The 24994-nt window shown below is 53.5% G+C and overlaps 1 protein-coding gene across 7 annotated transcripts in view; it reads right to left on the minus strand.

Moving 5' to 3' along the window:
- The window catches only part of LOC108384910 (uncharacterized), a 97756-nt gene that overhangs the window by 61758 nt on the left and 11004 nt on the right, over positions 1-24994 (minus strand). For 3 of the 7 annotated variants that reach the window (XM_073241611.1, XM_073241614.1, XM_073241612.1), the window contains exon 3: positions 19728-24625. The exons of 2 other annotated variants lie outside the window; for them this stretch is intronic. In XM_073241611.1, the coding sequence (XP_073097712.1) occupies positions 21486-22106 (621 nt within the window). In that variant the 5' untranslated portion in view covers positions 22107-24625 and the 3' untranslated portion in view covers positions 19728-21485. Of the gene's footprint in view, positions 1-101; positions 2402-7185; positions 10961-19727; positions 24626-24994 lie in introns of those variants that run through there. 2 more of the 7 variants (XR_012133436.1, XR_012133434.1) reach the window with 2 other exon arrangements.

Raw genomic sequence — 24994 nt, forward strand, 5'->3', positions numbered from 1 at the left:
GGGGCCATGATCTGATAGGATCAGTGTCCCCATAAAAAAAACACCAAGGAGCCTGCCTGCTGGCCGGGCTCCCTCCCCCTCCCTCCCTCCCTCTCCCCTGCTCTGTGAAGACTCAGTGAGATAGCACCCATCCGCAAGCGAGGAGAAGCCGCGCCAAACCCACCCTGCTGGCACCCTGATCTCGGACTCCAGCCCCCAGGGGTCCACAGACCCGGATTTTGTTGCTCATGACACCCAGTCTCTGGTACGCAGCACAGCCCGAGTAGATGAACACACCATTTCACCCTGTTTCTGAGCGACTGGCACTGTGGGACGATGCCCCACGCCCACAGCTCACTGCTTCTACTGATTCTAACCTCCCCCAAGGGAGCAGCTCTCTGCAAAGCGGAGGGGGTCCCAGCCCCACCGCCCGGCGCCTCCTCCTGCCCATGACTCTCCTTGGCGGGAAGGTCACACTCAACAGCCTCCATCCGCCGAGAACCTAGAAGCGTCTGAGCAGCCCCGTTTTGCCTCCGCATCCTCCCAGCCTCCCCTGGGCTCCCACACCCAGGCCGTCCCCCACAGCCACATGTGGTCCCATTGCAGGCACCCGTCTCTTTCCCCATCAGAGATGGAGCTCCCAGCCCCCCAGACAGGTGGGCAGATCAGCAGCCCCAGTGGGGACCCCGGTCCCGTGTGTCCGCAGTGAGTCAGCCCTGGGCACAGAGGGCTGCCCGTGACCGGCCACACTCCTCCGTCCAGCATCCGTCCCTGTGCCCCCGAGGAATGAGTGCTAGTGGAGACTGCTGCTGGGAGCCCGGGACCCCGGGGCACCTCCCAGGGCTGTTCCCTGTCTGTGAAATGGGGTGGGGGACAAGGCCATGGGGGGGGGGGGCAGTGGCAGGAAACCTGGGCGGTGCCCGGGCAGTGGGCACTCCTGAGCCGAGAGGCTGCTCTTCCTGTCATTTTGCTCTTGTCCCGGGTACCATTCACACACAGCCTCGGGGATGCCCCTGTGATCCCTGCGACCGCGGTATCATCATCCCAGGAAAAACTGGGGCTCCAGGAGCTAAGGCCACATGGGCAATCGGAGAACCAAGAATAAGCCCCCAGTCCCGAGCCCAGTGGGCAGTGCACGGGGATGGCACAGGGGCAGGAGGGGCAGCAGCTGGGCCCAGGAAGGGGACGTGGCAGGGGCCAGGCAGGAGTAAAGGATGCAGTGGGAACGAGGGGAGAGGGCAGCTCTCTCCACACACACACAGGGTCTGGAGGCCTGGCTGGGAGGGTGCGTGGCCCAGGACTAGCCCTCAGGGCTGGGGGCTCCCTGGCAGGAGGGCAGGGAGGGAAGGGAGACCTGGCTCCTAGGTCCCAAGCTCCTCTCAAGGTGTCCTTGACAAAGACCCCATGTGGCGCAAGTCAGGCCCCAGACTGTAGTCTCCAGGACTGGGCTCCCCGGTGCCGGGGACCCTGAGCTGCCCGCTGCCGCCCCGTAGCGCTGATCACCAGCCCCCCAGCCCCTCCCCAGGTCGGAGAGCCAGACCTTCTGGGCCCCTGAGGCTGCAGCTCAAGGGATGGCCTGTGACTGAGGGAGGGAGCCTAGGGAGAGGAAGGGCCCAGGCGCCCCTCCACTGGGACACAGGACACTCATTCAGCCTCCTCCTGACCCCAACCCAGACCCCAGGCCTCCAGCCAGCCAGCCTATAAACCACACATGAAGCACCATTTTGAAAATGAACCTGGGCAGGTACCTGCTGCCCACGAACTCCACGAGTTCCACGCGGCCCCTTCCTGAGGACATGTGCCCATTTTAAAGTGTTTTCTCATCCACGGTTTACCTTTCCAACAGCCCCATGAGGTGGTCTGGGGAAGTGCCGTTCTATCCATTTTGCAGGTCAGAAAACTGAGTCTCCATGAATCAGTCAGGGTATTGATGCTGGCCACCATAACAGCCAAAACATAGGGCTTAGCACAACAAAAGCTTGTTTCTCACTCACGCAAATTCCAATGTGGACGCTCTGTCTGTGGCTCTCGACTTCGTGGGGGCACGTTCTTCAAGGCTCAGCACCCTGTATTGCATGGGTCAAAGAGTGTGGTTCTGCCAGGCCTGAACGTTAGCACACCCCCATTTCGGCCCATGTTCCACAGGTCAAAACACAGTCATGTGACCCAGCTTTACTGCAAGGAAGGCTGGGAGATGTAGTCAAGTGTGCCAACCCCAGGTTGGATGCACAGCTCAGGGTCCCCTCACAGCCCTTCCTTCCTTCAGGTTTGCTTCCACACACACGTCCTCGGAGTCCACCTTGGGGACAGGGGTCAGATCAAGACTTTTCAAGCTGAAACCCCATGTGCAGCTGTAGTGACAGGATGTTTGATCAATTAAATACCAGAGAAGTGTAAGAGACAAGAAGACATTTCCATTCACCTAAGAGGAAATTGCAAGGACAGAGATTAAAACCACATTTGAATCATAGAAAAAATAATTGGCAGAGTTCCTGGAATCCAAGTACATTCCTATAATGAGTTGCTATGGGTGGCATGTCTGATTCCAGGAGGCCTGACTTAATTACAATCTAGTTGGGTCTTAAAGCTGCAATTCTCAAGTACAGCAAAAGTTGCCTAATTACGAGGCCTCAGGAGGGGTCTAAAATCAGTTTTTAAAAGAATATCTTCTACATGGAGCACCTTCCACAGGGGCCCCTGGAATCTTTCCAAACATTAACTAATGTTCCTCCAGGAGGCCCCAGGCGTGTGGACTTTGGTGACTGACAAAATTTGGAGTCTCTGTCAGCAGAATAGGTGTGACTCAGATACAGAAGTGTGACAAAGGAGCTGGGGTGGCCAGGATGCCTACTGCGGGCAGGGTGGGGTGGGCCTCGGCCTGTCTCAGTTCTGGCCGGCTTCAGTTCCCAGAACACTTCCCAAAAGGTGTCTCAACGTGAGTCAGCGGCGGGCTTTGTGTCGGGGTGTCTGCGCATCAGAGCTGGGACCTCAGGACACAGGAGTGGGCTAGGTAGGCCTCACCAGGGCCCCACAGCCAGTGAGCACCAGCTGAGAAGCCCTGGGAGCCCTGGGTCGGGTCAGAGAGCACACCAGAGAGGGAGGGAACCTGGAGGGGGTCCGCAGGGGAGGCACCTCCTGGAAGGGAAACACCAGGGGGCATGCCTCCACCTCAGAGGGAGGGGTGCACAGGCAGCAGTGGGGAGGAAGGAGCCCCCCAGGACGGAGCATCTGCAAAGGGCACCTGAGAGCCAGCCGCCCCAGGTATGTGGGGTTTCAGGGTCAGGCAGCCCAGCAGGAGCCACAGTGGTGGGGGCTGGGGGGCACTGGTGCTGGAGCGGGGCCTGGGCTTCCCCTAGCAGGGGAGGGGTTTCACGACCAGCCCCCGCCAGTGTGCAGAGCATCCTCTGGGCAGGCGGCCGGGTTGGAGAGCCTGCTGTGTCCTGACTGGCCCACAGCGTCCAGACCTGGATGGCTGCCGACACCTTTACTGCAGGCACTTCTCCCCTGCTGTGGAGGGCGGCTCCCTGGGAAAGTCTCAGCCACCCGCCTCAGCCAGGCAGCCAGCGGGGAGTCCTCCCCACCCTCAAGCCTGAAGGTCCCTTGCCCAGCCTCTCAGCACACCTGTGCCAACTTGCAGGCCCACCCAGACGCCCCTCTTCTGTGGCTGCTCCCAGGAAGGACGTGCGGCACCCTCCCTCCTCCAGCCCTGGCCTGCCCCTGGGGGCTCATCTGTCTCCCCACTGGGGCTGGAAAAATGTGGGACCAGCCACAGCACCAGGGGCCTCAGGATGGTGCCCAGTAGGTGGGTGGAGCTCATGAATGGATCGCAGACTTTGGTGGTGGGCGGGGAGCTGGGCTAAAACACCTTCCCGAGGCAGAGACGTTTTCACCAAAACAATGCTTTCTTCCTTCAAGCTATCTCTGGCCCCTGTCACTCTGATCCATGGTTTGCTGGGAGCCACAGGGCAGGCAAAAACCTCAGGAGAGGAAATGGCCCTCATATTTTCCAGGTTGAAAGGACACATGGGTGCACCATGGGTTTAAGCTATTTTTATGGCAAAAGCATTTGTGTTATCTACTGCTGTGTAGCCAATTACCCCATATTAGCAGCTGCAAACAACACGCATCTATCACCCCACGGCTTCCGCGGGTCAGCATGGGCAGGCAGGCCTCTGCGAGGGGTCCCTCGTGAGGATGCAGCCAAGCTGTCCAGGGCTGCAGGCTCATCTGAAGGCTGGGCTGACAGTCTGCTCCAGGCTGCCTCACAGTTCCAACAGGCCGTGGTCCCTTGCCACGTGGCTTCTCCTCTCAGGACACAGCAGCTAGTGTCCACCAGGATGAGCAACACCAAAAGCATCCTAGACAGAAGCCGCAGCCTTCTGGAATCTAACTTCACACTCATTCCTTCTGCTGTGTGCTGCTCACCAGAAGGGAGTCAATAAGCGTAGCCCACATTCAAGAGGGGTTGGCACAAAGCACAAATCCCCGGAGCGGGGCTCTGGGGGCCACCTCAGAGCTGCCCACCACATCTTCATTCGGGTGACGGGTCTTACATCCCAAAACTGGCCTCAACGGTATTTCCCCTCCCGCATGCTCTTCTAGAAGCCCGCCACTCATCCCTCCGTGAGGAGGAGCAGGGTCCCCGGCCCCTGCACCTGGGCGAGACTGTGCCTGTCTCAATCCATAGCAAGACATGGACGTGATGTGATGGGACTTGCAAGTCCCCCACCTTGTTTTCTGGAGACGCTCATTTTTGGAACGCAGCTGCCCTGGTTTAAAGAAGCCCGAGCCGCCCATGGAGAGGAGCTGAGACCCCAGGCCACAGCCCGCACTCCCAGCAGACAGCCAGCACCAGTGTGCTGTGTGAGCGCCCCGTCCTGGAAGGGGCCCCCCGGCTAATGCCAGGAGCAGCCCAAATTGAAGATTCATGAGGAAGACAAATGACTGTTATGTTTAAATGACCTAATCTTGGGGTGCCTTTTTACCCAGTGATACATAACCAATACAGTTCTCAAAGGTGCAGGGGAGGGATAGATCCAAGGGACCCCCCAGCCACCCCCGCCAGGCCAAGGCTAGCAGGAAAAACTCATGAACCTGGCCAGGAAGGGGGCGGAGTCGGGGCATGCAGTGTCCCACAGACGCCGAGCCGTGACTCCAGCGAGGCCAAGAGAGTCCACTGGCAAAGGAAGAGGGCGGTCACCAGAGTCTGGGGCCCCTGGGAGAGGTGTGGCTGCAGCAGGGCCGGGTCAGGCAGGCAGCAGTCCGAGGCCAGCAAAGGAACCATGAGAGCCCCTCTGGGGACGTGCGCCCGGCAGAGCGGGCAGGCCCTGACGCAGCATGCACGCTCCGCCTCAGCTGCACGCGACCATCCGCAGGCCCACCAAGCAGGTGGGGGGCGTCAGGGTTCCCCCACCAAGGGCGCTGCCTGGGGCCAGCTGCACAGAGAGCGGCCTTCACAGGGGGCCCGGGCCGTGGGAGACTCCAGCCCAGGGCTGACCTGTTGGGAGGAGGGGAGGGCTCCGTGGGGGAGGGCCACTCCAGCCTGGTCGCCAGCCTGGGAGCCAGCTGGGCCAGGCACCGTGGAATCCTAGAGGCCCCCTCAGGAACCAGCACCTGCTTCCCCAGGGTGGGCACAAACACCAGGGTCATGTTTCAGGAAAACCCTCCGACAAAGGACCTCTGTGACCACATGCAGACTTCCACAATGTCCTACCCCAGCCTGTCCCGCTGCCCGTCAGCACTGACCCACCCTACTGAGGCTTAGCGGATGGAAATGGCACATCTTGCAAGAAATATGCAGGTTGTGGCAAAGTCAAGGAGAGTTCGTGGAGACCTGCCGCCCTCACGCCCTGAACCCTTGTAAAGGGGGTTCAGCAGGGTGAGAAGCTGAAGAGCAGGACCCCCCCATAGCAAGAAGAGTGGGCCCCAGGCCACCAGCCGGCCCCCAGGCTCACAGGGGGCCCAGTGAAACTGATGAACTGGCAGGTTTTTCTTTTCAAAACTGACCCTTTTATGATCATGTCACAAGAGCCAGATGTCACTCTGTCACTAACGTCACACACACAGGCACGCACTCAAACTTGATCTTTGCACAGGAGTAATCAAAATGAAGTTTAAGAATAAAGTAAAACTGAGCTTTCTACAAAAATGTTTACATTTAACTTTTTGATATGATGTCCCACTTAACCCTGTTTTAAAAGAATGCCCTGTGATACTTTGTTCCAAAATCAAGTGATACCATTTTCTGTGGCATTTTTGTATGCCACGTGACCCAGGGCACAGTCTCCCCCCACCCATTTCCCCAGCTGGGAGAGGCCCCAGAGAGGCTGGGGGAGGGCTGGGAAGGCCTGGCAGGGGGCAGCAGCTTTCATCTGGCAGCATTTTAGGAAGACCCTGCCCCCAGGCCCTTGGGGTGGGACTAACCAGGAGCCTGGAGCCTACTGCTCCGCACAATCCCTGACTTCCTGGCTGAGCCAGGCCTGTAAAGGAAGCAGACATGCTTGGAATTCCAAAAATGCACCCCTGTCTCAGCCTCTGCCTGCTTCCCCAGGCCTCCTGAGACTCACAGAGTGGGGCCAGGATGCAAGCCCAGCCCCCAGCCCTCCCAGAGACAGGGAGCGTGTGTCTGGCCTGGGGATTTCCTGTGCACACCCTCACAGCTGCCCGTATGTGCAGCAGGCCAGATCCCAGGAGGAACGGGGGCCCCTGTCACCCCTGATAATACTGCCTCAAGTGTCCCACCCCACGGCATGATCTTCAGGAGGGACCCCGCCCAGGCCGGCCTCCGGACCCCAGGAGCAGACACAGGGGGTGGGGAGGGGACCCTCATCAAGCCCCGCTCCTCCCAACACCCTGCAAACTCCTCCTTTTCCCCCCACAAGAGCTCTTCTGAATCAGCTCGTCCAGAGGGCCTCCCTGACACTGGCCCCCGCATGGAAAGACACATGACCCTGATGAGCTCCCCAGAAACTGGTCTGGCATTGGGGGTGGGGGGAACCACCTTCAGGAATAGATTATGAACGTGCTTCATGACCTGAGACCTGGCTGGCTGCTCCAAGCAGTAGGCAGGTGATGGCGAGCAGAACTATTAACAACAGCACAAAAAAATAAAATATTTAGGAATAAATTTAACAAAAATGTAAGACTTATACATTGAAAACTACACAATATTGTTGAAAGAAGACCTATGTATATGGAAAGGCATCCGGCATTCATAGATCTTAAGACTTAAAATCATTAAATGTCAATATTCCCCAAATTTCTCTACAGATTCAATGCGATCCCTATCAAAATTCCAACTCCTTTTTCACAGAAATGAACAAATTGATCCTAGAATTCATATGGAAATGCAAGGAGCTCAGAATAGCCAAAACAATCTCGAAAAGGGATGAATGTGGACGACTCAAAGCCAATTTCAAAACTTACTACAAACTACAGTAATCAAGACTGTATGTTACTGGGGTAGGAATACGTATATGGATCAACACAACAGAATCGAGATTTCAGAAATTAACTCCTACATCTACGGTCGATGGAGTTTCAACAAGGATGCCAAGACAGTCCAACAAATGGTACTTGGACAACTGGATATCCACATGCAAAAGAACTGATTTGGACCCCTACCTCATCCCATATGCAAAAATTAACTTAAAATGATCGAAGCCTTAAATGTAAGAGCTAAAATTACAAAGGTCTTAGAAGAAAATAGGTGTGAATCTTCATGACCTTGGATTAGGCAACAGCTTCTTAGATAGGACACCTAAACCAAAAACAACCAAAGGAAAAAAATAAGTAAACTGGACTTCATCAAAATTAAATATTTTGTACATCTAAGGACACCACCAATACTGTGAAAAGATAACCCACAGAATAGGAGAAAGTATTCATAACTCATATAACTGGTAAGGATACTGGTCTATGGTATCGGCCCAGAATATAAAGACAACCTAATTTAAAAATGAACAAAGGATTTGAATCAACATTTCTTCAAAGAAGATATACAAATCTTCTTCAAATACAAATTTCTTCAAAAAAAATACACAAATCCTGCCAATAAGTGCATGAGAAGAAGCCCAATATCACTAGTCATTAGGGAAATGCAAATCAAAATCACAATGAAATATCACTTCACACCCACTAGGTCGCTTCTAATCAAACAGATGGACAATAACAAGTGTTGGTGAGGATGTGGAGAGATTGGAACCTTCATGCACTGATGGTAGGAATGTCAAATGAGGCGGCCACTTTGAAAAAGTCTGACAGTTCTTCAAAAAGCTAAACAGATTTACCTCTTGACTGAGCAATTCCATGCATAGGTATACACCCAAGAAAAATGAAAACATGTCCACACAAATACTCGTATAAAAATGTTCATAGTAGAATTATTTATAATAGCCAAAAAGTGAAAACAACCCAAATGTCCATCAACTGATGAATGAATGAACATGTGGTTTATCCATACAATGGAATAGTATTCAGTAGTGAAAAGGAATGAAGTACTGATACATGCCACAGCATGTATGAACCTCAAGAATCTAATGCTTAGTGACTGAAGCTGGACACAGAAGGCTTCCATTTTACATGAAGCACCCAGAACAGACAAATCCAAAGAGAAAGTAGGTTCATAGTTGTCCGGGGCTAAGGAAGAAAGGAGGGGGAAGTGACTCCTATGGGCACAGGGCTCCTTTTAGGGGTGATGAAGTGTTCTTCTCTTTAAGGTGATAGTTGCACAGTTCTGTGAAAATACCAAAACCCACTGAATTGCACACTTCAAAATGGTGAGCTTTATGGTATGTGAATTGTTATCACAGTTTTTTAAGACAATCCCTATTGTTTAAGACAATTAGAGTAGATTTCCCCTTTCTTAGGAACAGAATTCTCCTTTCTGATGCCCTGCTTTCTGCCGTATTCCCCTGCCAGGGAGGCAGTCTGCTTTGTCTTGGGCATAGATGGGAATGAGGCCTGACCATCACTGCCTGGGTCCCCGGGGCCAGGAACAGCCTGGGAGAGCTGTGTGCAGGGCCAGATGTCCCCCAGCTTCCGAGAAGAAAGAAAGCCCCGAGCTCTTGCACAAGTTTCCGGAGCCTTCCTGCCTCAGGGCTGCCCCCATCTGGCTCTGGAGGAGCAGGGACTACAGAGGGACCACATCAGACTGGCTCACTGGACCGCCAGCCCCCCTTCTGCAGGTCCCGGCCAGCCTGTATGGTCAGATGCCCATGTGGTACAAGCAATGGCCTCCCCTGGGCCACAGCAGCTTGCACTGCTTCCACAAGCAGAGGGACATGGAAGGTGACTGGAGCCATGATTGACACACAAGTGGCATCACCTCAGCTCATTCCACAACCTTAATTCTACTCTAAATACATGACGGGGCGTGCATATTGAGATGTCTCATTGGCCTTGGGGAAATCGGTAACTCCAGCTTTGGAAATGTCGAGCCTAAAAAACCCACACTCATGGTCCACGGTGGTGAGCTTTCAGACCCCCTTGTCCACAGAGTGGGAGTGCCCAACCTGGGAACATCGGGCCAGTCAGCAGGGACACCCTGGGCAGCTCCTGTCCAAGCAGGCTGACAGCCCAGGACTTCATAAGATGACATCAACTCCACCCTCACGCATTCAGTCTCTGAAGTGAGCCCATCGCCTCTAGCCAGCCAAGCCGGGAGCAGTAGTAAGGTTCGGGCCCTTGCCAGAGAACACACCTCAAACTCTGTTCTCCAGCTTTACTCACAGGACAGTTACTCATGGGGGACGCCCAAGAACACACATTCCATGGGCTCCTAGGGGTCACACCCACAGGAGAGCCGCAGGCCCAGCTGGTGGTTTGGGCCGTCAGGTTGTCTGCTGAGCCACGTGTTAGAGCTGTTGAGACAGGCCCGTGAAACCAGGGTTTCGTGGTTATTGTGTTGCTGATTTGTCAGGGTTTTGTTAATCTTCTTTAAAGTATACACTCACACAGAAAAAAGCACAAAACAAAAAAATGTGCAGAAAACATACTGAATATCACATAACCACGATGCAGGTTCAGAAGTAAAACATCGCTGACTCCCCAGAAGCCCCCAAGGCCTCCACCTCACCAAAGGTCACTTCATTTAAGGGATATTGCATGATTTGTACTCTTGTGTCAGGCTTCTGTCACTCAAATTTAATGCTTATGAGACCTATTCATGTGATTTATCGCATGCAGTGACAATTCATTAACTTTCAGAGCTCCCAGCATTCCATTGTATGAATGCATTGTGAGCTGATTTTTTGGATCCATTTCCTGTTTGGGGCCATTACTAATCATGCTGTTAGGAACATTCTGTGTATGTATCCTGATGCGCACGTGTACACCTCTGCTGGGTATATTCTTGTGGGTAGAATTGCTGGGTCACTGGGGATGGGTCATTGGAAATGGAAGCCTTCAGTTATATAGAAAACAATGGAAATAGAAATAATACCAAATTGTTTTCCAAAATGGTTGTACCAGTTTACACTCCCACCAGTAGTGGTGAGGGTTCCAGTAGCTCCACATGCTCATCGACACTTGCCATTGTTAGTCTTTTTAATGGCGAGTAAAGGTGCTATGTTAGTTATCTATTGCTGCATAACAAATTACCCTAAAATGGAAAACATTTTTAGTCTCAAAGTTCCTGTGGGTCAGGAAGCCAGAAGTGACTTATCTGGGCAGCAGCAGTTTCAAGTCTCCCACAAGGTTGCCGACAAGATGTCAGCCAGGGTTGTGGTTGTCCAAAGGCTTGACCGAGTCTGGAGGATCTGCCTCTGAGATGGTGTCTTCACATGGTGGCAACGGGCTCAGTGCCTCACCACGTGTGCCTCTCCATAGGGCTGCCTGACGGTGCCCATGACATGGCAGCAGGTCCAAGAGAGAAAGGCCACATTGTCTGTTATGACCCAGTGATTGCCTTTACCACATTCCATCCATAAAATGAGTCACTTAAGTCCAACACATGCTCACGGGCACGGGAATTAAGTTCCACCTATTGAAAAGAGGAGTATTAGAGAATTTTTGGACATATTTTGAAACTACTAGAAGTATTTCACTGTGGTTTTAGTTTGCCTTTCTCTAATATTGAACACCTTTTCATCTGTTTACTGGCCACTGGGATGAACTCTTCCAATATTCAATCGTGGTGTCTGTGTTTCCTTGTTGGCTTGTAAGAGCTCTTTATATATTCTGGAAGGAGCTCCCTGTCTCTTTCATGTGCTGCTAATAGCTTCCCCAGCTCTTAGCTTGCTTTTGCACACTCTCAATGGTATCTTTAATGAGCAAACATCCTTAATTTTAATGTAGCCTAATTTATCAGGCTTTGTCTTTGTGGCTTGTCCTTCTTATATCCTGTTTAAAAAGACTCTCCTTACTCTGAAGGCATGATGGTGACTTTCTGATAGTCTTGTTTTCTTATTATGATGGTTTTTTGATTTGTCAACTTGACTGGGCTGAACTATAGTTCCCAGAATGCCCCTTCCAGTTACTCCTTCAGTTGATGGGCCCGTGGGGTGACAAGGGGTGTTCTTGCCTGAGAGCTGGGGGACAGACAGCAGGCAGCCCCCAGGGGCATGCACACACCTTCTCCCAGTTCCTCAAACACAGGCCTAGGTACTGCTGGGGAGGGATTTCACAGATGTGATTCACAGTTGTCCCACATCACTGGCCTTTAAGATCCGAGGGGAGATTATCCTGGGTGGGCCTGACTCAGTCAGCTGGACGGCCTTTCAAAAGGACTGTCAGTCCCGGAGCCAGACCCCCACAGCCACTGGGTCTTCCTTCCTGACAGCCTGCCCTGCAGACTTCAGACCTGCTTAGCCGGTCTCCACAACTGGAAGTCATGCAGTGACGCCACACACACACACACACACACACACACACACACACACACACACGCACACGCACACGCACATACACACACGCACACACACACGCACACACACACATACACACACACGCACACACACATACGCACACACACACACGCGCGCACACACACACGCACGCACACACACGCACGCACACACACACACACGCACACACACACACACCGTCACCTACTGGCTCTGCTTCTCTAGTTGCCCCTGAGGTGCACCCATCTCATCTTCTAAAGCCACGTTATATCTGAATCCACAGAGTTGATTATTTTGTGTCCGGTGTGAGATGGGGGTCAAGGATCTGTTTGTTTTTCCCTTTGCACACTCAATAACCCCAGCAGTCCTTATTAAAAACCCTTTCCTTTGCTACTGCTTCTCCAGCTTGGTCATGAGTCAGGAATGCAGATATTCATGGGCCTAAATTTTCTAAGCTGAACTATTTTGGCCACCAAGAAATCCAATTTCAAATTTGCTACGCAATTTCAGTAATTGTGTCAGACTTTGTGACATGATTTCTGAATACCAGTTTACCACGGATGCTACCCTATAACTCAGACCTTATTTTCCCTTCACTTTGGTGCACTGTAGATGCTCATTAAATCGTGGTTTCCTCCCTTTCCTCTGCTTTGGAAAACAGAGAGCCCTAGAGACAAGACACCAGATGGCTGGTTCTCCTTGCGGGGTCCAGGGGGTACTGAAATGGTCCCACAGCCCTGGTGACTTGGTTGGACCGGGAAGGGTGGTGGAATTAAAATCTGAACATGGGAGACCCATCAGTGCGGACTGTCCAGGTGGCCACGAAGCCTGCCAACAGAGCTGGGCATAGAGGGGCTAGGCAGGGACAGTCCCAACCCCACAGGGACAGAGGGGTCAAGAGGGTGGACATGATGCATGTGCCTTAAATTTTTAAGTATAATTTATTAAAACTGTAGACAGCCTATAAAAACACCCCTTTAGCATGACAACAGTGGCTCTCAGGGGAGCGGGTCAACCCCAGGCCAACCCAGGTCCTGTGGCCATCCCGGCTGCGTCCTGTCGGGCCTGGGGTCCTTTCCACACAGTGCCACGAGAACCAATGCACTGCGGCCAACCCTGCGCTTCTTCACGAGATTTAAAACCAGTGGCCTCCGCCTCCTTCCTCCTTCCCAACCTGGGCACTGCGCTGGGCACGTGGCGGGACACGTATGATGGGGTCGGGATGGACGCACCCCAGGCACGGTGAGCTGTGATCCCTCCCCGTGGCGAACCATGGCAGAGCTCCAAAAGCCAGCAGGGGACCTCGCCATGCCCCGACACACAGTGGGCGCCACCACAGCACCGCCGGGTGAAAAAGGCAACGTGAGAACAGTATATAAAAGTGCACTTTCTTTTTGGCAAAAATGGGGGAAAGGGGAATGTATACACATTTCCTAGAATATTCACAAAACATCTCTGGAAGGACATGCAAGAAGCACGCGATACCAGCTGCCACGGGTAGGAAGGCAGGTGGCGGGGACGGGGCAAGAGGGAGTCTTTACCCAGAGCCTTCTACAGCTCTTGGCATTTGAGCCGTGTTGTGAACAACTCTGCCTGTTCACAGAACCAAAACAATTGTTTTAAGAAATTGAAAGAAAAGAAGGACTGAGGCGTCGAAGGGCTGCAGGAGCACAGCTCCCAGCTGCACCGCAGAGAGCCTGGAGCATGAGCCATGGGCTGGAGCCTGGGGCAGGAGGCCACCGCCTGCCCGCCCCACCCGCCAGGCTCATCTGCCCCCCCACGTGCAGACACCGCTCCCCCAGGAGGCCCCCGGACCCGCCGCGGCCGGCCTGCCCTGCCGCTCCGTTCCCTGGACCCTTCCTCCCCCCCCACGGCTGGCAGAGGTCCCTCTTTTTCTTGGCAAGGTACTAGCTGTGAAACATGCAGTGGCCGCAGGGCTGTCTCGCAGACAATGGCTTGGACACGATTCGAAATAGGAAAAATCTCTCTTTACGTCTGCGCTCCGAATCCGCACTCCCCACTGCTGCCAGCCGCTCGGAGGAGCAGAGAGAGGAACAGGCCCCGAAGAAGAGCGCACGGGCTGCTGGGCAAGGACCTGAGACAGGGGTGTGGCTGGAAGCAGGCTGTGCACCCAGAAAACAGAGCCTCGTGTGGTGCGGGTCCACATGGGGAGCCCGTGGCGACCGCGTGCATGAACACGAACGAGAGGGTAGGGCGAGCGTGTGTGCACACCTGTGCACGTGGGCTGATGTGGAACAGGCCAGGGCAGCCCGGGCGGCCTCTGGGTGTCCATCCCCATGGGCCTGCAGGGCCAGGGACACGCAGCCTGACGTGATCTGCCTGTGAATTCCCACCCCTTCACCACTGGCCAGATGGCTAGAGAATTCTGCTGGTGCTCACCTTGTGTTGTTTTATCTGTAACACCAGGGAGAGGTGAGGACTCGGTGAAATAACCTGTGCGGAGGGCCCCACACCCTTTATGGATCAGACACTCAACAAATGCAGCCCCCAGCCCGGGCCTTCCCACCAAGGGCTGCCTTCCCCAGCCTCAGACCCCACCTCATACCCCACGGGCTCCTGGGAGGTCCACCGGGACACAGGAAGTGGGCCTGACATCAAGGCCAAGGGTGCTCCCAAAACATGGCAGGTTCATGTCAAGATATTCTTGGGGAGAAACAAAAACAGAAAATGCCAAGAAGAGAGGAAGCGACGGGCAGTCACAGCAGGGTGCCAGGGTCGGGGGTGGCCCAGGGCAGGCCTGGTGGGGGCACGTGCAAAGCCTGAGGGTGAGGGTGGATTTGCCCAGACCCATCGCAGCTGGTTGGGCATTGGCGCTGAACCCACAGGAGGCCCACTCTCTGAGAGGGGCCCCACCCAACCACAGCACCCCCGGGGCCGGCCCAGCACCCAGAGCCCCTGCTCCTACCCTCTCTCTCCAGGCCTCAAATGTGTAAACGCAGAAGCCAGGAGTCTACCCCCACCCAGGCTCACGCTGAGAGAGAGCAGGGCTGCAGGGAAGGGCCGAGTGGGGGCCAGTGGTGGCGGGCAGATGTTGGGCAGGGCCAGCCTCTCCTTCTGCCTCCCCTGACTGCCCTCCCTGCCCACCAGACGGTCCTAGCGAGCTCCCCTCACCTTCAGCCAGCGGAACGCAGCCAGAGACCCGGAAAAGGGAGGCCAGGGCCTTGAGCCACCAGCGCCCTCCCCGCTGGGCCACTGTAGCTGGGTGACACCCGGGGTGCCCCTCCCCAGATTCAGCATCCTCTTTGCGGCTGCCCAGGTCTGCCCATGGGACTCTGACCGGCACAGCAGCCCAGATGGTGCCCCAAGCCCCAGACACAGGACCCCAGCCACCGCCAGAGGCAGCTGCTCGCCGACTGCTCACGTGAGGCTCCCACTGAGGTTCCTTTCATCTCTGTGCCCCAGACGGAGACTGGCAGGTGGGCATCTGTGGACGAATCAGCCGGGAGCTGCCTGCCTGCACGCCTCCCCTGGGCCGCAGAGCGCCCTGTCTAACCTCACCCCCACCCCTCGGGCCCCTCTCCCCTGGGGGATGACCGGCTGGACACAGCTCCTACTGGCCGCCCTCCCCACCCCCACCTAGCTTCTGCACAGCGGGAGGAAGGACCTTTCAAAGGGGAAAAGAAACCAGAAAGCAGAGGGGAGGAGAGGGGCTGCTCCCCTGCTGAAATCCCTCATGGCTCCCCTCGTTTGGAGAACCCACACCCCTTACCCTGGCTACAGGGAGTCCCCACAGGATCCGGGAGCTGCCTTCTACCCTCTCCCTCACTGGCTCCAGTCAACACCCCAGGTTTGTGTGTGCCCCAGGACCTTTGCACTGATTGCTCCTTCTGCCTGGGAGGCTTCAGAGACTGCTCTCTGCTCCTCATCATTCTGGACTGGCCTGAAACATCACCTTTTCCCTCCATGAAAGCACCTCCCTCTGCCACCCTCTCTGTGCCCACCTCTCCTGGCCCTCTGGGCAGTGGATGGCACACTCGGATGGCAGGGTCTGGGGATGAGGACCGCTCACCCACACAGCCCCAGGGAGAAAGCGCTCGGGCTCTATGCAGACCAGACCCTCAGCAGGTGGCAGTGCCCGCAGGCCCCAGCCAGCCTGACAGCCTGGGCTCAGCCCGTTCTGTGCGAGGGGATCAATACAGTCAGAGCTACTGTAGCTGTCCTTTAAAGAATAAGAGGGTGGGTGCCAAGTTGCAGGCGCCCTGGTCTGCCTGACGCCTCCCCCAGAAGGAGCCCCCTCCCCAGGGGGCATGACGGACAGGTGGATTCCCAGCTGACTCTGGGTCTCCAAGTGTCAGGACAGGTGAGGACACGGGCAGGAGATGTGGCTGGCTGCACACGCAGCTCGCGGACTAGCTGGCCGGTTCCCCAGGCCTGTCCTCCCGTGGCCCTCACCTCCTGCAGCCCTTCCCAGCCCCACTGTCCTCCAGCCCTGGCCTGGCCTCGTCCCTCCCCCCTCAGCCACAAGGGCCTCCTTCCCTTGCTCAGACGTGGCCCTGCCCTGCCCGTGTGCGCCAAGGGCCTCAGCGGGCAGCTCCTGGCCAGGTGAGCTTCCTCACCTCCCTCCCCGAAGGCTGCTCAGCCTCCTCCTCAGGAGCACCCCCCAGCCACACTTCTCACCCTGCCCCCAGCCTCACTGTGTCACCCCCAACTATAAAGCGCCCCCACTTCTGCCATGAGCTGGTTGGCGCTTATCCACCCTGCCATCACGAGGGCGAGGACAGCAGCAGGTTTGTTCAGCACTAAAACCCCAGCACCCAGAGCAGACTAGATGCTCCTAAAGCTTTGTGGAAGGAAGGGAAGGAGGGAGGGGGACGGGGCAGAGCGGGGGGGGGGGGGGGGGAAACAGGGCGGGGACAAGCAGGATGGGGTACCTGGAATCCTCCTCCAGAAAGTCCAGGCTTTTATCGGAAAGACACCTCCCCTTTGTGGTAAGTACAGACCAGCCCTGAGGGCCTCCCCTCCCCACTCCCGGTCACCCCAGCAGGTCCTGCACAGGGGGACCCCCAGGCTTGCATTAGGAACGCAGCGGCTGCAGCCTCGGGCGGGCCACCTCTCAGAGCAGGCTTCCTCGGCTGTGGCAGGCAGCTGTAGCCCTGCCGGCCTCACAGGGTGAGGATGCAGGCAGGGCCTGGCACCACCGCAGTGCCCAACACCAGGGTGCAGCTTCCCATGGCGCCCCAGCCCACCCAGTCCCTCTGGCTGGAGGTGCCTCTCCTGAGGTGTGAGACGTGTTGAGGTTGGGGTGACCACTCTCCACAGAGGGGTCCATACATCACAACCAGCGCCCACCCCACCAGCCAGTCCCCACCCACCTTCTCAGTCTCAGACACCATGACGCTAACACAGAAGGGGTCTAGGCAATGCAGGCACCTTCTCAGGGTCCCCAAGCCTCTGCTGTCCCAGCATGGGAGGCGACCGAGCCTGCGTGCAGACCCTCCCTGCATGGAGGACGGAGGATGGGAGAGACCTCGGGGAGCCAGGGGTGCCCAGGAGGGAAGGAGGCAGGCAGGTGCTCTGAGTACACTCCCAGGAGGAATGGTGACCACCGCACTCAGCAGGGCCTCGGGGGCCTTGGGGTGGGGGGGGACAGGCCACCTGGCTGTCCCAGAAGCCAGACCCAGCTGGGCAACCAAGTGGCTGCAGGGCAGGGACTGGGGACCCCACCACCCTAGGGCCACCTGCCACAGCCCCAAGTCCACTGGCCCCACCACCACTCCCCACCGCCGTTCAGCGCGCCTCCCTCCCCTCCCCCTCCCTCCCTCAGCTGGGCTACAAGCCCTGCATTCCCAAAGCCAGCAGCCTTGGCTTCCTGGGGTCCTCCTGCTAGGACCTGAGGATTTGGGGGTGGGGGTTGCAGAAGGATGGCAATCGCCCCGCCCCGTGAGAGCCAAGCATCGGGGACCAGAGGCGTTTCCCCTGTCAGGTCCAGGAGCCCCCTTCCCACACCAGCTGGAGTGACTGCCTCCAGCTCGATTTTGTATGAGGGGTGAAAATGCCAGCTGAATTTGGCTTCCGTTTCACAAAACGTTAGATTCACTAAGATACACTGTCTAAAAGTTCAACATGTTTACATTTATCCTGAGCACTTTTTTTAATTTGCACTTTCTAAAGCACATTTAATTTTTTAAAACACTTTCACACTTAGATCATAAGCATATAACTGCCCTGAGAGAAGTATGGCCACTATTACTAATTCCATGATATAAAGGAAGTTGAGGGATATACAAGCAAATGGCGTGCGAGTGGGCAAGTCAGTGAGTGCCGGGCACGCAGATGCTCTCGACACTGGTCAGCTGGTCTGGTCTTGTCCTCATAAGAACCCTTAACATGGGGCTGGGCCTGATGGCCCAGCTCACAGGTGAGGACATGGAGGCCCCAAGGAGCCAGAGGGCGTGGAGCTGGACCACACTGGCTCCTGACGCTGCTGAGCCCCTGCATCCCCTCCGGGCTGGGAATCAGTGGAAACCTTTACATCGGTGAAGGAGCAAGACGGTCAGGCCCATCTCCCAGTGACACACCCTGGGGCAGCCTAGAACTCTGGGACTTAGAAGCTGGGCAGTGACCCCACGCCCCCTCCATCTGGTGGGCTCCATTAGGAAGTTCCCTCCCCATTCTCTCTAAGGTGGGAGTCAGAGCTCACGAGGGTCAATGTAGGTAACCATGGCGGTTAATTAGCGATGTTCTCCAAACAGCCAGGTTCTCCTTTCCAGGCAGAGGGTAGGTGGCCTGGTCCTTGGCCCCCTGGGGTCGGGGACGGTCTCACAGTCCCTTCAGACTTGCCTTGGCAACAGCAGAGACAAGAGAGGTAGTCTGGGTCCTTAGGTAAAGATGGCCCCCAGCAGATCCACACGGGCCAAGTAGAAACAAAGGAGACATGTGTTGCTTTCAGTTTCTGAGATTCTTGGAAATGTTTGTTATAGCAGCAAACTCTAGACTGTTCTAACTGATACAATAATGTATTTGAAAACAGTACACTTTCTAGACAATGCTTTATTATATGTTTGCCTCACTCTTCTCATCTATAAAATTGGGATAATATGTTGAAAGGATTAAAGGAATAATACATATAAATGAGTATGTATGTGTTTGGCATACAGTATGCATAACATTGTATATGTTAACTATTATTATTAACATTGTTAGTCCTGTTCTTACTTCCTTTTTCAACTTTTCCTCCATAAGTCCCAACTCCCAAGCAGGACCAGCACAGAGGTGTGTACAGGGAGGGTGTGGGACTCACCAGCAGGACAAGAGTGGGGGGGGGAGCTGGGGTGTCAGGGGCAGGCAGCCCGGGAGGTGGTCCAGCACGAGCACTGTGTCTCTCTGACAGCAATGGCCCTGTCTGCCACCTTTAGAACAAGTTCTATTGCAAAAGTCATGCACAGTCTCTACTTTTAAAACTTAGACAAGATAAGAAATAACAAATATTGATAAGAATGTGGAGAAAAATAGGACACTCATGCACTGTTGGTGGGAGTGTAAATTGGTGCAGCCACTACGGAAAGCAGTGTGGATGTTTCTCAAAAAATTAAAAACAGAACTACCACGTGACCATGTAATTGCACTTCTGGGAATTTACCCAAAGAAATGCACAATCCTATGTGTATCATGGAATTATTTTCAGCAGTCAGGATATGGAAACAGCCTAAGCATACATCAAAAGATGAATAGAAAAAGAAGTAAAGGTGTGGTACATATGGAATATTACTCGGCCATAAAAAAGAATGAAATTTTGCCATTTGCAACAACATGGAAGGACCTAGAGGGTATTATGCTAAGTGAAATAAGTCAATCAGAGAAAGACAAATACCATATGGTTTCACTTATATGTGGAATCTTTAAAAAGCAAAACAAATGAACAAACAAAACAGAAATAGACTCACAGACACAAACTGGTGGTTGCCATGGCAGGCGGTGGGCAGGAGGCTGGGGAGTGAAATAGGTGAAGGGGGAACAATTACTGAGACTGTTTGATATCCTGATGGGGATGAAGGTCACGTGAGTGCACACACGTCCGCAGTCATGGAGCTGCACACTAAGCCTGGTGCATTTCATTTCATGTACTTTAACTTGAAAATGAATTAATCAAATAAAAACTTAAAACACATATAAAAGTATAAAGAAAAAAATAAAAATTACCCATAATCCCAGTCTAGCAAGTAATCTCTTTTAATATTTTTCATTATAGCCTTTTCCCATGTTTTCCTTTCATTATTTCATTTCCCAAACAGGACTCGCCCTGCACAGCACTGCCAGGCAACCCATGTTGCCTTTCTTGTTTTGTTTTGGTTTTTTGCTAAAAATATGTCAACATTTTCCCACTTTATTAAATATTTCTTCACAAAACCACTTCAGTGCATCATGAAAGGCACCTATGCATGTGCAGCAAACTACTAATGCCTAATTCAAAAATCAACCACAAGAGTATTGAGCAGAACTAGTGATATTCGGGTGCAAAGAATCAGACCCGCGCCAGTCCTCAGGGAGTTAACCTTTCATTCTCTCTTGGGGGATATCCGGTTCTTGCCCTGGGACAGGGGTGCAAGGCTCCTACAGACTGTGGCCACAGGACGTTCTGCAACCGAATTCTTTTGCCCAACATGCCTGACTTGGGATTGTGTTAGATGCTGGATAAAATATAATAAACATCTTAAACGGATAGCTGAGTTCAAAAAGTAACAAGGGTAAATACCAGGGACCCAAAATGGAAAAAGACAGGGAAACCAGAGGGTAAGAAGGGTAGTATGCTTCAGGTGCCCAGTGGCGATGGAAGGGCGATGGGGTCCGTTCATGCATGCTGGGGCTTGAGTTCATAGCTGTGCATGTGCAGGAGAAGAGGCCCCCCACACGGGGTGACAGGCTGTGGCTAGGATCCCTACATAAGGTGGTGTCTCAAGAAACTCCCCACTTGATGCAAGGGCAGATGGCACCTCACAAAGAGGGGTAACAAGGATGCTTACCTGTTTTAACTCAAAGGCAGTGAGGTAGAGGGGATGATCCCTGAGAATTTCTAAACTCAGCTCACTTCACAAGTTTAGGGTTCAAATTTATCGTATCTCCTGGCCTAGGTACCACACATAGCAAAGCATTAACATGAACGGTTTTCTTGAGCTGGGCACCTGGCAGAAGTAACTGTCAGTCCTTACAATCCAGGCCACAGAGGAGGACCGGGGAAAAGCCCTAGCTCACTCGCCAAGACTGCAAAACCGTCGAGGAAATAGGCCATCAGGAACAAGAACCAAAAGGAACAAACAACAGAATCAGGCTTCCAAACACTTTGTATAACGGGATTCGCTGATAAGTACTCTGCAATGTGTAAAAAGCACTAAACACATGAAAGGAGAAATGTAAATCATTGCAGAAGAGCAGAGTATTGCGCAAATAGAGAGAGCAGGTGCTCGGACAAAAGGTGCTGGCATCAGGCGCCTCTCGTTCCGTGTCTGGCTGCACGTAACAGAAGACCCCCCTGGGCAGCCAGGGTGCGGCCAGTGCTGGGCCGGCCAGGATTTTCCTCAGAACCACAAGCTCAGAGGAGGTTTTTTGTTGGCACCAGATCAACAGTCTGACTAGGGCCCAGCCCCACCACTCCACCTGGCTTCCCCTGGTGCCCCATGTGTCATCTTCATCCCTGCTGCCTCATGGCTACAGGACAGCAGCTGCCACCCCAGATCGCGGGTGACTACAGGAAGGGGAACATGCACATGAAGGGAAAACAGCCAGCTGCACCTGTCCCTGCTTTGCCAGAACCACCACCATTGTCACCACCACCATCACTGCCATCGCCACCACCACCACCGTCACCACCACCACCACCAGCACCAGCACTATTACCACCACCACCACCAGCACCACCAGCACCATCACTGCCACTGCCACCATTGCTGCCACCACCATCACCACTACCAGCACCAGCACCATCACCATCACCACCACCATCACTGCCATCGCCATCACCACCACCGTCATCACCACCACCACCAACAACACCATCACCACCACCATCACCACCACCATCACTGCCATCGCCATCACCGCCACCATCATCACCGCCACCACCACCAGCACCACCACCACCACCACCAGCAGCACCACCAGCACCATCACTGCCACTGCCACCATTGCTGCCACCACCATCACCACCACCATTACCACCACCAGCACCATCACCGCCATCGCCATCACTGCCACCATCATCACCGCCACCACCACCAGCACCAGCACCAGCACCACCAGCACCACCTTCACTACCACCACCACTTCCATCACCACCGCCACAATCACCCCCCAAGATTGCACAGTGCACCCTGGGGTGTGTTCTCCAAGCCCTGCAGCCCACACACACGATCAGTGAGATGCTAAATGTGTGCTTCTGCTCGAATGTGCCAGGGCTGGCACGGAGTTTAGAGCCGTGCACTGTGACAGCTGCCCTGGGAGGCTAAGGCCCATGCTGCCCCCCATAAGCACCCCCACACCGGCCCCCTCTCTGACTGGCAGATGCTCTCCTTCTCCTCTTAGGGACACTTCCTTCCAGAATCCTCATGGGGCAACATGAGGGGTCGGGCAGGCATTCTCTTGACTAAAGGTGAATTAGGGTCCCACTAAAGAAATAAAAACTGTTACTAAAAGCAAAACAGCAGGAAGTAATGTTTAACCAGCTCGAGAAAGCACACTCTTCAGTCACACCCACAATCACCATTAAAGCACAAATCATATGTGATACAGAAAAGGGACCTTAACATTGCTGGTAAGAGGCCCACTGTTGGCCATTAGCTTGTGAACTTGTCCTTATTTGTAAAAAAATTTTACAAACAGTTAATGCTTCAGGCTTGTCAGAAGTTCCACCAGGATTGGCTCAGAGTCACACGGTCTGGCTGATTCTAGGGATGATATGAAAAACCACCATGAGAAATGCCAGAAGCTGGCCAGCAAGTGTTTCTGGAAGTATGAACAGCTGTCCAGGCTAACCTTGTGTCCAGGCTGCAGCCCTTGGTGGAATTTGACTATAAAACCCACAGCTATTTGGGATGTGTGGGAGCAAAAGTCTACACAGAATTAAGTGATGAGCCATTGGGACATTAAACAGCATTGGACATTAAAAACATCAGATTTTTTACAAAGTGCAGAACAACTCTATCAAAGGCAAGACAGCAAACAAAGTTCAAGGAGAAAAATTTGCTTGCTGAAATGCTAAAAGTCTGTGTTAGAAAACACATTACAGCTTGTACCATTGCAGGCTTAAATTCACTTATGTTCCAAATCCTCACCATTTCCATTTTTTAATATAAATTTCATGGCATTCCAATTGGTGATGAGTTGAATTTACTTTCAACAACTGAGAGCAATGAAGACAGTTATTCATGGCCACGGCTACAAGTCTGGATGCCTGGGTATTCTGACTTCTGTGTCTTTTCTTCCAAACCACACTTTTTCTCCAAATGGACTCCAATAACACATGATACAAATGTTGGATCTTTTGTTGTTCTTCCTCAGGTCCCTGAGACTTATTTTTTTGTTTGTGTTGTTTTGTTTTTAGTTTATTTTCCCTCTGTTGTTCAGACTGGGTGAATTCTCATGTTTTGTCCTCAAGTTCACTGGTTTTTCTAGCCTCTGTCATTTCCATTCTACTGTTGAGCCCATCAAGTGGGTTTCTTTTATTGTACTTTCCAGGTGTAGTTTTTATAACTTCTATTGCATTGCTAAGATTTTTCCATTTTTTTAAGTTGTTTCAAGAGAATTTGTAATAACTTGTAGAAGCATATTTATGATGGCAACATTAAAATCCTTGCCAGATGAGCCTAACGTCTGACTCATCTCTGTTTTGCTATTAATTGATTTTCTTCTCATATTCAAGTTGTGGTTTTCCTGGTTCTTGGAATGATGGGTGATATTTTATTATTTATTATATCTTTGACGTTCTTCCCATTATGTTTGAAGAGTGGGGGCAACGGCGCACATCTTCTTTAGCGGTCAGTCACCGGTTTAGATTTAGAATTCAGGTCCTGGCCTATTTCTGCCACGCTTGGGTCCTTTCCTCTGTTGACCAGGGTTTGTAAGTGGCCCTGCCACGGTGCCGTTCCTCCAGCCCTGGGGTCTCAAACCAGTTGCCTTCCTCTTGCACCTCCCAGAGCCCTCCTTGGCTGTGCCTCATGTGCCATTTCCAGGGTTCGTGGCTCTGCTTAGCAGGGAGGAGTAGGGAGAAGTGGGTTTATGCCGCCTTATCCAGACCAAGGCTGAAACACTGCTTGTTATTTCTCCAGCTGTTCTCGTCTGCTTGACACCTCACCTCAGCGTGTGACAGACAAAACCTTCTTTGGTCCCATCCGGTCATTCCAGTCTGACCCAATCATTGTTAAGTCTTTACTCTATTTCTTAGCTCTTGTTTAAGAAAGGTTTAAATTCACACACAAGTAGAGAGGGAAGCGTAATAAACCTGCACCTGCTGTTCCTCAAAGAAGCCAAGGTGGCTTGGAAGAACAGACAGCACCAAACTCCCGACTGCGCAGCTCCCTGCCGGGGCCTCCCCCGTGGGTGCAGGCTGTCCCACAGAGCAGACTGCACCCAGTTCCAGAGGGACTGGGCCCCTCGCAGACACCTCTGCGTTCAAGAACACTCACTTCCATCTTGAAATGTTAAGAAATAAAAGACTTAGAAAATCCTTGTCTCTCAACAAAGTCTGCCTTTCAAGCCTATGGCCAGGTGCATACTTGCAAAGCCTCCTTGTGGAATTCTGAAGCTGAACGTTCACTCCTGCCAGTGCGATTGCCCGAGGCAGATGGATGCTTCTAGCAGAAGAGATGTCAGGGCAGGAGATGCAAATGAGACAGGTGTATTAACATATTTCAAAAAATATTATTCCCATAAAAAAATGATGAAAAAAGTGATAAAAAAGTGTTAGGGGAACCAGGGCCTTAAGGGAACATACAGGAGGGTCCCAGGGCGGGAACACGGGAGGCCCAAACCCTGCTGGGCCAGGGGAGTCGGGCCAGTTCAGGGAAGGAGGGCTGGGCGCTGCCCGGCAGCCTGGGCTGCCCTGAAGTGGAAGGTGGAGGGGACCCTCAGCCAAGGCCCTGACCAAGCAGAGGACAGCGTTACCTTGGCCAAGTCAGGTACACTTGCTCAGCCTCAGCTTCCCCATCCGTGAAATGGGGAAC

Source organism: Manis javanica, chromosome 7 (assembly GCF_040802235.1).
Source record: "Manis javanica isolate MJ-LG chromosome 7, MJ_LKY, whole genome shotgun sequence".
Lineage (NCBI taxonomy): Eukaryota > Metazoa > Chordata > Mammalia > Pholidota > Manidae > Manis > Manis javanica.